Raw genomic sequence first — 16,136 nt, forward strand, 5'->3', positions numbered from 1 at the left:
ACAGACAGAGGAGCCTGGTGGGCTACTTTTAGTCCATGGGGTCGCAGAAGAGTCAGACATGAATGAGCCATTAAGCACACACATAGCTCACCTTAATTCATCATGCTTAGTCCCAGAAGCCTGCCTGATGCTGAATTTTTACTCCTCACTGCATCTCTGTATGTTAACTACTACAGTACAACAAGCATGGGGAAAGTGAAAGTCGGTCAGTTGTGTCCGACTCTTTGTGACCCCATGGACTATACAGTCCATGGAATTCTCCAGGCCAGAATACTGGAGTGGGTAGTCCTTCCCTTCTCCAGGGGATCTTCCCAACCCAGGGATCGAACCCAGGTCTCCTGCATTACAGGCAGATTTTTTACCAGCTGAGCCACAAGAGAAGCCCAGCAAGCTTGTTTACCATACAACAAGCTTGGTAAAGCTTAGCAAATGGTTGCCCAGGCACTCAGCTGGGAAACAGGTTTGGCATTTAAAACCACTGATGCTTAGGATCAGATGCACTGGGACTAGACCTGGAGTTGAGGTCCATGATCTTCCCAGGCTTCTGCCCACCCTCTAACCCCTGACTGGCTTAGCAGGCACACCTGGCTTCTGCATGCCAGCCTGGATTAATGGGGCTGCGGAGCTGTCAGATGTCCTGATGGACTTGACAGGTAGCAAGTCAGAACCATTTGGCTGAGACCAAGGAGGACCTGGATGAAGGTCTCTTCTTTAAACCCTTTTGAGATCTCAGTGAGGGTGGCTATGACCCCTGCTTTACTCAGAGGCTTCAGTACCTCCCCACTTTCTTTAATTTAGCATCTTAGCAAAGAAATGCTGCAAGAGTGTGTGTTCTACCTTGCTCTTTCAAACTCACTCTGGAATGACTGGCCTAACGTGTGACCCTGTTTATTGGAAGGATTTTCTAGGTACTTTTGCTCTTTCTTTGCTTACTTATTATTTGCTTACTCTTTCTTTGCTTACTTATTATTACTCTTTCTTTGCTTACTTATTATTACTCTTTCTTTGCTTACTTACTTATTTTAGGTCTGACCCTATTAAAGAGAAGGAAAGGAAACTCAAATGCATTTCAAGCTGTTTATTAGCTGCTCGATAAAAATTTGAGAGAGGAGCCTGCAAGTCATTGATTAAAAGGGCATTTGTTTACTGATTCAGTTAGATGAGCTCCCAGCAGCTGTGTGCAAGGCACTGTGGCAGGGATTATGGGTCCAGAAGATAGCAGACAAGAGACCTGCCCTAGAGGAGGTCACGGGGAAGGATGTGGCTGCAGTAACCGCATCATGACTTGGGGTGTGGAGGCCAACATGTTCCCGAGGGCTCCAGGAGCACAAAGCTATTGGTTAGTGTATCTGGTGGCAGCTGAGAAGCCTTCTCAGAGGAGGCAGCACTTCAGAAGCACTTTGATCCCAGGAGGGAGAGGGAACAACGTGCAAAAGGCACGGATGTGGTGCTGGGCATGCTGAGCGCCCTGCAGGTGGTCGGATGTCTCCAGCTTCAGGAGTTGGGGGGGGGCGGTGTGTGGGGGAGATGAGGCTGCAGAGATGAGAAGGACCCTGTATGTCTGACCAAAAGATGTGGACTTTGTTGGGCAGACTGTATGTTGGTAGCTGTGAAGAGCTGCGAGTGCTGTGTTCAGATTTACATTTCATTTTTTAAATTTTTTATTTATTAAAAAAATTTAGGCCATGCCCTATAGGATGAGGGGTTTTAGTTCCTTGATCAGGAATCAAACTTGTGCCCCCTGCATTGGGAGCATGGAGTCTTAACCACTGGACTAGCAGGGAAGTCCTGAGATTTACATCTCGGAATCCTCATATTGGTAGCACCATAAGAAACAGAGAGGGAAGAGTGAGAAGAGATCGAGCAGGGAAAGCAGGTGGACAGAGTCCAGGGAGGGTCATTGAAGAGTTGAATTAAGGTGGAGACAGTGGGAACAGAGATGAGAGAATAGGTTGGAGACCTGTTTTGAAGCCAGAACAACAGAATTTCCATTGGCGTGAGGCAGAGAGCTGAGAATTCTGTGGCTCCTGCATGGGCCACCAGGGAAAGAGAGACAAGCATTAACTGAAGCTGGAAGGCAGAGGGCAGAGTGAGTTTGGTGAGGAAAGAGTCAATTCTATTTTGGACATGTGCAATTTGGGGCACCTTCAGGCAGAGGATGGAGGCAGGTCTGTGATTTGGGGTTTAATAGATGAGATCTCTGGGCTTCCCTGGTGGCTCAGATGGTAAAGAATCCGCTTGCAATGAAGGAGACCTGGATTCGATCCCTGGGTCAAGAAGATGCCCTGGAGAAGGGAATGGGTACCCACTCCAGTATTCTTGCCTGGAAAATCCCATGGGCAGGGGAGCCTGGCAGGCTACAGTCCATGGGGTTGCAAAGAGTTGGATAAAATTAAGTGACTAAGCACATGCGCGTGTGCACATACACACACAGTCTTCTGCTATTCTGATGCTCCCTGGTGTAACAAAGCACCTCCTGGACTCAACAGGCGTGGCGTACAGGAGGTGGAGTGGGCATCTGGATTTATGAATCAGCACACTCAAGATGACATTCTAGGCTTATTTTAGAAGTCAGAATTTTTTTTTAGCAGAAATGTTATTTCCAAATCAACCTCCTGGGGCTTCCTGCTACCTGCCCAGGCACCTTTCAGGTGAGCTTGATTCACTTGCCTGCAGAGGAGGACCATCTGGCTGGCATGGAGGCTGCCGCCCGAGCTGCCCCGCCAGCTGTTCCTCACCTCATACGTGACCGGGGCCATGAGCACGCCTCCTCCCACGGCGCACACCCTTTTCCCCGTGTTTGTTTCTCCAGTCTCCTAGGTGACCCCATTGAAGCGAATTTGCGCAGGGAAGTGAGAATCTGTAACGGCGGCAGGTAATGAGAGAGAGCTGATGACAGCGAAGTGTGTTTCTGGGGCCAGCATGAGTCAGGAGTGCATTTTTCCCAAGTGAGCTCATCCTGGTTTGCCAATGCTGTGGCAGAGCTGTGAACTGATCCTTCCATTCACTGATGCACCTGACGGCCTTAGGTGAACTGGCCAGGAAGGCTGTGGGGAGGGGGGAAGCCCTCTGCCTCCACGGGGTCTCCCACGCCCCCCTGGGCTCTTGGTGTTTAAATAAATAGCTACCTGGGATGCCAAAATGTGGCCAGAAAGGCTATGATGCAAAATTTACCTATGCCCCCCGAAGAGCTATCCAGAAATACCATGAACTGCTATATGGTTGTTAATAACACTATTGCTTATAGTGGACCCACTGGGTGACAGGCATTGTTAGGTGCTTTACATTAGCAGTTCTCAAAACGTTTGGTCTTGGGACCCTTTTACATTCCTAAACATTTTTGAGCCCCACCCCCAGAAAACTTTTGTTGGTTAAACTATTGATGTTTACCAAATTAAGTATTAAAGTTGAGAAAGTTTAAAAATATTAGTTATTCATTACAGGATAATAATATTAGACCTATCACATTAACATAAATAATGGTTTTTAAATTTAAAAATTTTCCAAAAAAGTGAGAAAGACTGATCTTGTTTTCACTTATGCAAATTTATGTCTACCTTAATAAAAAAAGTTTAGATTCTCATATGTGCTTCTTGGGCTTCCCAGGTGGTGCCAGTGGTAAAGAATCCACCTGCTAATGCAGGAGATGCAAAGGGTGCAGATTCAATCCCTGGATCACGAAGATCCCCTGGAGCAGGAAATGGCAACCCACTCCAGTACTTCTTGCCTGGAAAATTCTATGGACAGAGGAGCTTGGTGGGCTATAGTCCATGGGGTCACTGATTCGGACACGACTGAACGCACACACACCTGGGATGCAGGGCTTCATTAGTGGGGAGGCTAAGGAGTGCTAGCACAAGGAATTTATTGGCTTCAGTCTGTTAATGACTTACAATAAAACTGTCAGCTTACAGTAGCCCTTTTACTGGGCAAGCAGATAGGTGTGAATGGGGATTAAAGCCAGGAGCTGAAGTCCTTGAAGGAAAACGGTTTTTCTTACTGGAGATTGAATTGGGCACTCTGGTCCAAGCAGGGGGTCTGAGAAGTGTAACGGCATGCCAGGAGCCACACCTGGAGCCTTCACTCCTGTACCACTGGTCTTCCTGATGGTGAGGTGTCGCTTGTTACTCCTCAGGTAGAGAAAGTTGAAGCTGAGGTGCTGTGCTTAGTCGCTCAGTCGTGTCCGATTCTTTGTGACCCCATGAACTGTAGCTCGGAGAAGGCAATGGTAACCCACTCCAGTACTCTTGCCTGGAAAATCTCATGGACGGAGGAGCCTGGTAGACTGCAGTCCATGGGGTCGCTAGGAGTCGGACACGACTGAGCGATTTCACTTTCACTTTTCACTTTCATGCATTGGAGAAGGAAATGGCAACCCACTCCAGTGTTCTTGGCTGGAGAATCCCAGGGACGGGGGAGCCTGGTGGGCTGCCGTCTATGGGGTCGCACAGAGTCGGACACGACTGAAGTGACTTAGCAGAAGCAGGACTGTAGCTGGCCAGGCTCCTCTGTCCATGGGGATTCTCCAGGCAAGAATACTGGAGTGGATTGCCATGCCCTCCTCCATGGGATCTTCCAACCCAGGGATTGAACCCAGGTCTCCCGCATTGCAGGCGGATTCTTTACCAGATGAGCTACCAGGGAAGCCCCAGGGAAGCTTGGGTGCAGCTGAGGATGTGTACCCAAGTCCCTGTGGCCCAGGCTGGTGGCTCTGCAGGCTACAGAGAAATGTAGGACCACGCTTGGCCGTGGAATGAGGAGCAGGAAGGGTATGGATGTAATGTTCCTTTTGGAATCTGGAACAGTTGAGGGCAGGGATGGAGGATGAGTCAACTTGTCAAAATGTATTTTTGAGCCCTTGTTCTTGATTTAGAATGCCGTAAGCACGTTTGTGATTGTGAAGGAAGCAGTGGAGTTAGGGAGGCAGAAATAACTCATAAGCAGAGACCAGTGAGAACTCAGAGCCCCCTGGGTGAGAGTTGACCTGTGCAGAGGAAGCAACCTTCAAGGGGGTGTGTAGAGATAGCAGGGGTCGGGGGTAGGGGTGGCAGGAGGCTTACTGCCTGGAAAGATGGGACTTTACCTTTCTTCCCCAGTTTGGATTTGGGGTCAGAGCCTTCATTTTATACAGCATCAGAGTAAAGAGTCTGTCGGGTCAGGGAGAGGACTTTGCAGTGAAGGTTCAGAAATTCCTTTCAGGTTCCATGTAGACAGTTCTTAGGCTTGGGCATCTATCTTTTAGCTTCACAGTTTCCTCTGGATTCTGGGAAGGAAAGCAGAACGAACTGGTTTAATGGGGAGGTCCACGTGTTGGTAACAAGCGCCCACCTCTGCTGCCCCTTCCCCTCTTCCTCATCCTCCCCCTGTCTCTCGTGCCTTCTAGGTTGGACTTGGCCCAGTCTCTGGGACTCACTCAACTGCAGGTGAAGACCTGGTACCAGAACCGCAGGATGAAATGGAAAAAAATGGTAAGAAAGAGAGTAAGTCCTAACCACGGGCCCATCATGATGGGAAGAATTCTCACTACAGGGCTGGCAAGAAGGCAGGAAGGACCCTTTGGTGGACTTAGCTCCAGAAATTGGAAGGCCTTTTACGATGCTGGCTGGGAGGGAGGCCGTTTGAACAAAGGATAAGCAGTTCTTTCTGACCCGGATTTCCAGACCAGACGGATATTCTTTTCACAGTTTCATTGGAAATAACAGAAAAAGAAAGCCTCCAGACTTGTCAGTTGCTGCTTTTAATCCCACCTGCTAGCCTTTTCAAAGAACATCCTTCCCACTCCCACCAATAGCTAAGAATAGAAGTCAGTCCTCTGTGTTTCTAGAGGACATGCAGAGTACCCCTGCTCTTGTAGCTATGTGTCTTCTGACACAGGGATTCTCGACTCCAGTGGGCATCAGAAGAGCCTGGGTGGCAGGTATGAATGCAGAACTCAAGGCCCTTCCTAAGATTCTGCTTTGCTGGCCCAAGGCAGGGAGTGTTAACTAGAACCCAGGTTCCTCCAATGCATATGGTATAGTGACTCTGGTTTCCCAAATACCACTCTAGTGCCTAACAGATGAGTCGTTCCCTATTTGGTTTTTAAACGAACTTATATAGCAATAGAAGGTGAAAATGTGGAAGCAGTGACAGATTTTATTTTCTTGGGCTCCAAAATCACTGTGGACAGTGGCTGTAGCCATGAAAGTAAAAGATGCTGGCTCCTTGGAAGGAAAGCTATGAAAAACCTAGACAGCATATTAAAAAGCAGAGATAACACTTTGCTGACAAAGGTCCATATAGTCAAAGCTATGGTTTTTTCAGTAGTCATTTACGGATATAAGAGGTGGACCATAAAGAAGGCAGCGCACCAAAGAACTGATGCTTTAGAATTGTGGTGCTGGAGAAGACTCTTGAGAGTCCCTTGGACTGCAAGGGGATCAAACCAGGCAGCCCTAAAGGAAATCAGTCTTGAATATTCACTGGAATGACTGATGCTGACGCTGAAACTAATACTTTGGCCACCTGATGTGAAGAGCCGGCTCTTTGGAAAAGACCCTGATGGTGGGAAAGACTGAGGGCAAATGGAGAAAGGGCAGCTGAAGATGAGATAGTTACATAGCATCACCGACTCAATGGATATGAATTTGATCAAACTCTGGGAGATGCTGAACGAACGGGAAGCTTGGCGTGCTGCAATCCATGGGGTTGCACAAAGTTGGACACAACTTAGTGACCGAACAACAACAAATTAGTGTAAACAGCTCTTTAAAAAAGAAACATCTCTACATTTTAAGGAACTCATTTCATAATGGTTTAGCCCTCTCTCTTTTTCTTATTCAAAAAAAAGCAACAGTTAAATCCAGATTTTCCAAAGCAGTTGTCTCACTTCCAGTTTTGAAAACTCCAAGGGTCAAAGTCAAAGCCCAGAGCAAACAGGAGAGTTGGGAAGACAGTGGGAAGAAACCTCTGACGCAGGCCTCTCCATGTTCTCGCTGGGTCTCTGGGCCCCTCTCCTGTCCTGTGGACCGAGCATCTCAGGCCTGCCTGCATGATGTCCTAATTACTAAGCCATCTGGTCACAAGGCTTGGTGTCCAAGGGCTGGAGTATGAATTTTCTACAATGATCAAATAACTAAGACCCCCTTCCCCTGCACCAACCACCTAGTTTTCAGAAACAAAAAAAGTTAATAGGCACTTTTTGATAATGGGTAATAGATTTTGAGTTTTCTCCATTTTGTGTTTTTATCCAATATATGTATTTTTTTTCTCTGAAAACTTTGGTTCTTGCTATTGCCTGCTAACAGGCTTCCAGATGATGCTAGTGGTTAAGAACCAGCCTGACAGTGCAGGAGACATAAGAGACGTAGGTTTGATCCCAGGGTCAGGAAGATACCCTGGAGGAAGAAATGGCAACCAAGTCCAGTATTCTTGCCTGGAAAATTCCACGGACAGAGGAGCCTGGTGGGCTACGGTCCATGGGGTTGCAAAGAGTCAGACACGACTGAGCACACACAAGCAAGAGTCCAGAGGAGAAGTGAAATATTGGGACAGCTTGCAGGGAGAAGTTGAAATGGAAAGATAAATAAGATTCAGTTAAACATGTTGTTGCTCCCCAACTTCTAGAATGCTCAGACAGTCATGGAACCTTCTAGGGGACTGATCTCTAAGGGAACCAGATCTGGGACCTGGAAACACTGGGCTGTGTTTCCAGGTGTGCCTCTCCCTGGTTGGCTTTGGGCAAGTCTCTTTACGCTTTCTGTGCAAGTTCCACCACCCACCTCCTTCCCCGTCCCATCATCGTCATCAAAATTGATGTCTCCTGAGTGGCAGAGGCATTGTTTGAATTGGTTATCAGCGATCTTTTCGTGAGTCAGACGATGGAGGCACTGACAGCCCGCCGGCTCTGCCAGCACCGCCCAGTGCCCGTGGGGAACACGTGTGCCCCTGCCACTGACGTCAGCTGTTTTCCACTGGCCTCTGCACTGCTGGCACAGCCGCAGGTCGTGTGTCAATGGTTATCAATGTCGTAGAAAACAAAATGGAAGTAACTGCACAGATTTAAATCTCCGAGCAGTCCACAAGCCAACCGAATGCAGGCCCCTTCCGGAAATTAGAGTCCACTTCATTTCACCTTATGAGCAGTTACTTTTCACCAGGCAGTAGAGATGTGGCTATAAGACACCACTTGTTGTTGTTGTTCAGTTGCTAAGTTGTGTCCTACTATTTGCGACCTGTGGACTGCAGTATACCAGGCTTCCCTGTCCTTCACTATCTCCCATAGTTTGCTCAAATTCATGCCCATTATGTTGGTGATACCATTCAACCATATCATCCCCTGTTGCCCCCTTCTCCTCCTACCCTCAATCTTTCCCTGCATCAAGGTCTTTTCCAATGAGTAAGATACCAGGCCATCATTAAAAAAAATTCAAAAAAGGTACTCAGTCAGTGGGGGTAGCTGACCTGTAAGTCGCTCATTATTCAGAGTGATCAGGGCAACAGTGGGAGGAAATAAAAGGTTCAGCATCAGTAGGAGAAGGGAGGGCTTCCTGGAAGAGGTGCCATCTAAGTTGGGTTTAGTGGATGAATAGACACCTGCAAGATGAAGTTGGAAGGGTGTCACAGGCTGAAGGAAGGAACAGAAGTATGCAGGGGCGCTGCAAGGACCTCAGAACAGCTGGAGTGAAGAGGAGAGGAAGGTGGCTCAGGTGTGGGTCACGTTCTTACTCTCTCAAAACAGCAAGGCATTGTTGAGATCCTGATTGCTTCATAGTTTCCCCTGGTAAAACTTTCAAGGCTGTCTCTTCAGGGACTGGGGAAGAAAAGAATAATTGAGTAATAAAGATGTCTCAAGGCAAGTAATCTCATTGGAACTGGAAAAAGATTAGCATTCGCTCTTCAGAGTTACTCGCATGCTGCCAGAACCAAGATAGCATCTCTGACTAGTTTTTACCGGTCAGCGTGTAGAACCTGTGGCGGGTTGGGTAAATGTGGTCTCCCACATTTGGTGGGATGCGCACCCTCCCTTCCGTGTCTGCTTGGCTTGGGTTCCAGTAGGGCCCAGCGGGCTTCGTAGCGGGCCAGAAGTACCTCATCATTAAGGGGTACTTTTCATCTCCAAAGTAGGGTTCTGTCCTGTGAGAGGGTCCAGATGGGTGGTACCTTCCTCTCCCAGTCACAGAACTGGGTGGGCCAAATACTACCCACAGCGGTCATCTTATGCACCGAAAGTCTCCATCTGGTCAACAATTCTGTGAAACTGCTACCGGTTTCTACCTATGTAATCATGGGCAAGCACCTGTTTCCTCATCAGTAAATGCCTGATGTCCACCTTACAGAGATGCAGATGAGGTCAGTGAGGTTAATCTGAGCCAATCCCTGTAGGACTCAGAACAGCGTCTGCCCTATAGGATGCAGTCAGGAAGTGTTAGCTGCTGTTTGTCTCAGTTTTGTTTTTTTTTTTTAATTCTTTACCCATCCACAAAATTCACGTCTCCAGAAAATCTAAACTTTTGGAGGCCAGGAGAGATAACCTGAAAATGAATTCTGCAAGTTTCCGGGATGCTGGTTAAGACAGTCCGGTGTTCTTCTGCATCCTCCCCACCTGCAAGCCTTCCCCGGCCAGTTGGTGCTTTAGCATTCAGGCTTGAGTTGAGTGGAACATCCCATCTTCGGCCAGAAAATCTGCTAAAACAGTGAGCTGGGGAAACATCTGTGCTAGAGATGGTGAACGTCTCAGCTTCAGAGAAATAGCATCAGTTACATGGCTCTCCAGACGTCCCTGGGGGCTCCATGGTAAAGAATTTACCTGCCAATGCAGGAGACACAGGTTCAATCCCTGGTTCAGGAAGATCCCCTGGAGAAGAAAATGGCAACCCACACCAGTATTCTTGCCTGGGAAATCCCAGGGACAGAGGAGCCTGGTGGGCTACAGTCCATGGGGTTGCAAAGAGTCAGACATGACTGAAGCAGCTAGACAACAACATGGCTCTCATCATTCCCATAGAGCAGCAGGTAGAGAAGGGAACAAAAAGGCCGTGGGATAATGAGTCCGTGGCCTAGGGTCTGCTGGGAGATTAGGAGGCTGGTAAGATAAATGTGGTAGAAATATCAGTTGAATCCTTCCCTTGTACATTACATGCAAAGAAATACCAATAAGAGTGTTAGATTCAGGCAATTGAGGTTTTGTATTCAAATCCCAGATCTGCCTTGGATTGCTTTTCCACCATGACAAACCACTTCTGCCTGAAAAGTGAGAGAGGTAGGTTTCTCTCTGCGCTGATAGCTGGGCCCTCCCATCAGTGTGCCCATCCCCCACCCACCTGTGCAGGTTGAGAAGGAAGGTCCTGACATCCCCAGCAGGAGGGCACAGGAGAATCGAGTTTTAGAGTTTGGAGGAAGGCTGCCAGCAGGCCAGGTTAATAAAAGTAGGTGGTGTGCTGGGTGTTTTTCCCAGAGGCATATGACCTCACGTGCAATGGGTTGCCTGGCCTCTCTGGACGAAGGAAAGTAAATTGGCTCCAGAGATGCCTAGGAAGGAGGGGTCCTGAGAGAAGGGCCGCAGAGTGCATGCGAGTATGTAGTCCTAGCGTGGGGTGGTTGTGAGATAATTGCATGTCTCAGGTGTGCTGGGAGGCAGGGGCCAGAGGTCAGGTGCAGAAAGCAGCCAAGAGTGTAGTTATGTCCTAATTATTGCTTGTGCTGGAATGTTTTATTCCATTTAGAAAATGGTCTGATTGTTTTGATTTTTTTTTTTTCATGCTGTAGGAAAACAGCCAGGTGGGGTCTAGCCAAGCTGTGTGGGTGGTGTTCCCTAATTGCTGGGCTGGACTTTCTTTTGCCAATTAGGTGGCTTCCTTAGACCTGCTCTTTTATAACTTGATTACTACATGGGGCAACTCGATTTTGTATAACCTCTTTCATACTGAGTGGAGCTGCTTTCAACATGTCAATTTCATCTTGGCACATTTGGGTGCTTTCAACAGCCTGTGCTCACATTGAAACCAAAATCAGATACTGACATATGGAAAGGAATATAGAGACCTCTTTTCCCCAGAGGTTGATTCTGTCAGCATCTCTATCTTGTTAGAAGTCCCCTTCATATCTCTGTGTTAGCTGTTTGGGTTGAAAGTACAGTGGCTGTGTAGATGCCCAGCTAAATGGAGGTGTTTAGTGCAAATATATGGTTTTCCTTATACGATAAGCAAAAGTTAACTCAAAAGGAATTATAAACCTAACTGTAAACATTAAAACTATGAAACTCCTATGGCTGATTCATGATGAGGTTTGACAGAAAACAACAAAATTCTATAAAGCAATTACCCTTCAATAAAAAAATAAATTAAAAAAAAGTTATGAAACCCAGAGGGAGGGGACATACATATACCTGTTGCTGATTTATGCTGATATATGGCAGAAACAACACAATATTTCAAAGCAGTTTTCCTCCAATTAAATTTAAATATTAAAAAAGGAAAAAAGAACTATGAAATCCTTAGAAGAAAACATTTTCTTTTAGAGTAAATGCTTATGACCCTAGGTTAGGCAAAACCTTTTTAGATAAGACACCAAAAGCACAAGCAATAGCAACAAAATTGGACTTCATGAAAATTAAAAACTTTTGTTCTGTTGAAGGACATCATCAACAAAGTGAAAAGGTGGGATTTCCCTTCTTAATTTGCCAGGGGTTAAGAATCTGCCATGCAATGTAGGGGATCTGGGTTCAATCCTTGATCAGGGAACTAATATCCCACATGCCAAGGAGCAAGGAAGCCAATAAATAAATAAACATTTTTAGAAAGGATGTGAAAAGGCAACACAGAACAGGAGAATATATTTGTAAATCTTCTGTCTGATAAGGGGCTTTCATCCAACATATTAGTATTAATAGAGAACTCATAACTCAGTAATTAAAAAGGACAACCACATTTTTAAATGGGCAAAGGATTTGAATAGACACTTCTGCAAGGTAGATATACAACTAGCCCATAAGCACATGAAAAGATGCTCAACTTCAATAATTATCAGGAAGGTACAAATCAAAACCACAATGAAAAACAACTTCACAACAGCTAGGATGGCTGGAATGAAAAAGACAGGTAATAACAAGTATTGGGACTTCCCTCTGGTCCAGTGGTCAAGATTTAACCTTCCATTGAAAGGGGTACAGGTTTGATCCCTGGCTGGGGAACTAAGATCCTACATGCTTTGAGGCCAAAGCAAAACAAAACATAAAACAGAAGCAACATTGTAACAAATTCAATAAAGGCTCTAAAAATGGTCAGCATCAAAACAGCCCTTAAAAAAAATGAGTTTTGCAGCAGATGTGGAGCACTGCGGCCCTCACATACTGCTGATTGGAATATAATAAAGCTTCTGCTTTAAGAGAACAGTCTGGAAATTCCTCAGTCTTGGACTTCCCCTGTGGCTCAGACGCTAAAGAATCTGCCAGCAATGCGGGAGACCCAGGTTCTATCCCTGGGTCGGGAAGATCCCCTGGAGAAGGTAATGGCAACCCACTCCAGTATTCTTGCCTGGAGAATCCCAAGGACAGAGGAGCTGCTGGGCTAACAGTCCATAGGGTTGCAAAGAGTTGGACACAACTAAAGTGACTTACCACGCACGCACGCATCGCTGTTTTACAGAATAGGAAACTGAGGCCCAGGGTCTTTAAAGGACTCTCCCAAAAGCAAAGTAGACAAGGGGCACAGTTGGTGTTTAATCTAGTTATTCTACTTTCAAAACAAGAACACACTCTCTCCTATGCATTACTGCTTCTTCAAACAACATAAAACCATATGTTTCGTATTTCCTTTTCTGATTACAGAAATACTTATATATGATCATTGTTGAAAAATTTTAAAATACATAAAAAAAGAAAAAGAATTGAAATTATCCTTGATCTTGAGACTACAAGCAGGGTAGTGTGTAGTTGTCTAGCCACCAAATTAAATTATGCTGGTTTAGAACTGATTTTCACAAAAATATATTAATATTTCTCATGTTATTATATGTTCTATATAATGATTGTGATGATTGTTAAGTTTTCCTCTGCCATATACTATAATTATGTACTCAATTATATGGTGAAAACTTTAGAGTATTTTTTTTTGCTGTTGTTGCCAATTTTGTGATGAACATTTTTGCACATCAATCATTGTCCCAATCTTTGATGACTTCCTTAGGCTAAATTGTTAGTAGAATTTCTGTGTCAAACATTATGCACATTTTTTTTAAGACTTTTGATTTGCATCCTCAGGTTGTCTTTTGAAAAAGCTGTACCAATTACACTTTTACACAGGCATATGAGTGTTTATTTTCCTGTTTGTGACAAACACTGTTTTTTTTCTTTTAACTTGTCAACTTGCTGTCACACTCATATTTTAATTTTCATTTATTTCCCTGTTTTTGAAGTTGGATTTTTAATGTATTTATGATCATTGTATTTAATAGAAATGATATTGCCTAAAAGTGCATCAAACCTTTCATGAATGAAGCTGTCTTTGTAGACTGCAGGTGACTCATGGAGAATATTTTTTGCCAAACTTTGCAACTTCACTGCCGGGAAGGAATGGTTTAGAGTAGGGGTTCCCAACCTCTGGAATCTAATGCCTGATGATCTGAAGTGGAGCTGATGCAATGAAAAAAAAAAGAATAAAGTGCACAATAAGATGTAATGTGCCTTTACCATCCTGAAACCATCCCCTCCCCAGTCTGTGGAAAAACCGTCTTCCACGAAACCAATCCCTGGTGCCAAAATGTTGGGGATCGCCGGTTCAGAGGTGGGGGAATGGGAAAGTGGAGGGAAGAAGTTATTTCTTAGATTTGATCTCATTTGTCTCCCACGTAGGTTCTTAAAGGTGGACAGGAAGCACCCACAAAACCCAAAGGCCGTCCCAAGAAGAACTCCATCCCCACATCGGAAGAGATCGAAGCTGAAGAGAAGCTGAACAGTCAGGTTCAGAGCCAGGAGCTCCGGGAGCCCTCCCAGGGCCTGGAGGGGCTCTGTGATACGCAGGAACCAAAGGCATGCATTGTCCCCGTGGAGGTGGCCGAGTCCCCAGGCCAGGCCCAGGAGTTGCCAGTAACCTCTCCGGAACCCCCATCATCAAGCTAAAATAAAACTCTTGGTGGGGGGAAAGGGGAGACTGAGAAGAGGGAAAGAGAGAGGGCAGGGAGACCAGGGAGAAGAAAGCTGCCGAGAGCCCGTGACCTGGGGGAGAAGACCACAGCCGGCTCCCTCCCTCCTGCCCACGGCTCTCAGCTCCAGCTTTTGAGGAAGACTTGCTAGCCTTGGCCTGCTCTTCCTGAAAGGCTGCCTAAGCCACACAAGCCCCTGACTAAGGGGACACAGTGCCTTGGAACTGCCAGCCCCAGTTGGGGTGACACCGTGGATCTGTCCGGGTCCAAGCTCCCCCTGGCATGATGGGGGACACTCCGACCAGCCTCGGAGCAGCTAGCCATCAAAGCAGAGAGAGATAGAGGAGTGGGCAGCATGCACAGGTTCCTTGCTGACTCAGCACTTATTTCTGTAGTTTTAAAAGAGAATTTAATGTTTTTGATTGTTGGGTTTTTTTGGGGGGGAGGGGTGGTCGGTGAGGGCAGGTAGGTAAGAGTTGGGGGAAGGGAGTTTTGAGTTAATAGAATAAAGTTTGTTTGAAGACACGTGTGCCTTTATACCCATTATAAGGTAGTCAGGTGACCCAGGAACTGATAAACTTTGTTTTTCTCGCTTGATTCAGTTGCCATCCCTGAAGCTGTAATGCAGATATGTTAAGATAACTTTTATTTTTTAATTAAAAATAAATCTTCAAAAAGGATGGGATGTGTTGTTTCTTCCGGGGAGTATATTTAGATCTTCTTGAATACATCCTATGGAAAGAGAGTGGTGCTAGTGGTAAGGAACCTGCCTGCCAATGCAGGAGACACAAGAGACTCAAGTTCGACCCCAGGTCTGGGAAGATCCCACATGCCATGGGACCACTAAGCCTGTGTGCCCATGTGCTGAGCCTGAGCTCCCTAGAGCCCGTGCTCCATAACAAGAGAAGCCACTGGAGTGAGAAGCCCGTGCACCACAACTAGAGAAAGCCCACACACAGCAACAGAGACTCAGCACAGCCAAAGATAAAATTAAGAAAAAAAAAAAACAAAACTCGTAAGCCTGTGAGCTTGTAGTATACAGCTCCTTCGACAGAACTAAGTATCGTGACTGCCACTTCACCTTTGCTAAGGCCGTGCCTTCCCTTGGCCGTTGAGATCAACAAAGAGAAAGCAGTGTCTCTCTTAACGCGGAGGTAAGGACTTGGCCTCTGCGAACCAGTTCATGCAGCCCACACCCAGCTGTTGGCCACTGCCTCTCTCAGCTGAGCCCACCCCACCCAGGGCTTTAGGATCTGCCCACCAGGCGGTGTCACCACGGCCAGAGTAAGCAGGTGAGTCCTGTCAGCTGGGTCTCCCTTCTGTCCTGTTCTGCTGCACCAGGAAGGCCCTAATTAGGACGCAGCTTTCCTGGCTGGTTTTCGGCCTCTGGTCTGGGCTCTTAGGGTGTCCTTCTCCGAGGTGTCCGACAGTGGCCACCACGGCTCAGGGAGAGGTGTATGCATGCATCTGGGTTTCCACCAGCCAGGCTCTGGGCACTGTTTCTGACTTCCAGCCCTGGGTTCTTGGCCCGTCATCTTTGGTATTGTTTCTTGGCCCTATGTAAGAGACAGGATCATCAATACAATGGTCCCTGTATTGGGAAGTTCCCCTGGAGGAGGAAATGGCACCCCGCTCCAGTATTCTTGCCTGGAGAATCCCATAGACAGAGGAGCCTGGTGGGCTACAGTCCATGGGATCACAAAGAGTCGGACACAACTGAAGCCACTTAGCACAGCACGGCACAGCACTTGGTTGGAGGGGTGAGTGGAGAGTCTTAAGAGCTTGGGGTATCTTGCCTCCTGTTTTTGAAGCCCCGAGCTCAATGTCACCTCCACTGACCAGCCTTGAGCTTGTCCTCCAGATTCAGCTCTGTGGAGTTCAGACCTGTGGCTCAGAGGTGGGTCTGGGCTAGGCCTTTCCAAAGCCGGTGGGTGCAGATTCAGGGGGCAAGTCAAGCTCCTTCTCCATCTCCATCCTTCCCTTTTCCTTCCAGGTCTCAAGCTTCATGACCGGCACCC

At 46.7% G+C, this 16,136-nt stretch overlaps 1 protein-coding gene across 1 annotated transcript in view; it reads left to right on the top strand.

Moving 5' to 3' along the window:
• BARX2 (BARX homeobox 2) overlaps positions 1-14,798 on the top strand; it is a 77,372-nt gene extending 62,574 nt beyond the window's left edge. Inside the window, exons 3-4 of the mRNA XM_040256526.1 lie at positions 5,384-5,468; positions 13,829-14,798. Of these exons, the coding sequence (XP_040112460.1) occupies positions 5,384-5,468; positions 13,829-14,095 (352 nt within the window). The 3' untranslated portion in view covers positions 14,096-14,798. The remainder of the gene's footprint in view (positions 1-5,383; positions 5,469-13,828) is intronic.
• The last annotated feature ends 1,338 nt before the right edge of the window (positions 14,799-16,136 follow it).

Source organism: Oryx dammah, unplaced genomic scaffold (genome assembly GCF_014754425.2).
Source record: "Oryx dammah isolate SB20612 unplaced genomic scaffold, SCBI_Odam_1.1 HiC_scaffold_15, whole genome shotgun sequence".
In the NCBI taxonomy this organism is placed as follows: Eukaryota; Metazoa; Chordata; class Mammalia; order Artiodactyla; family Bovidae; genus Oryx; species Oryx dammah.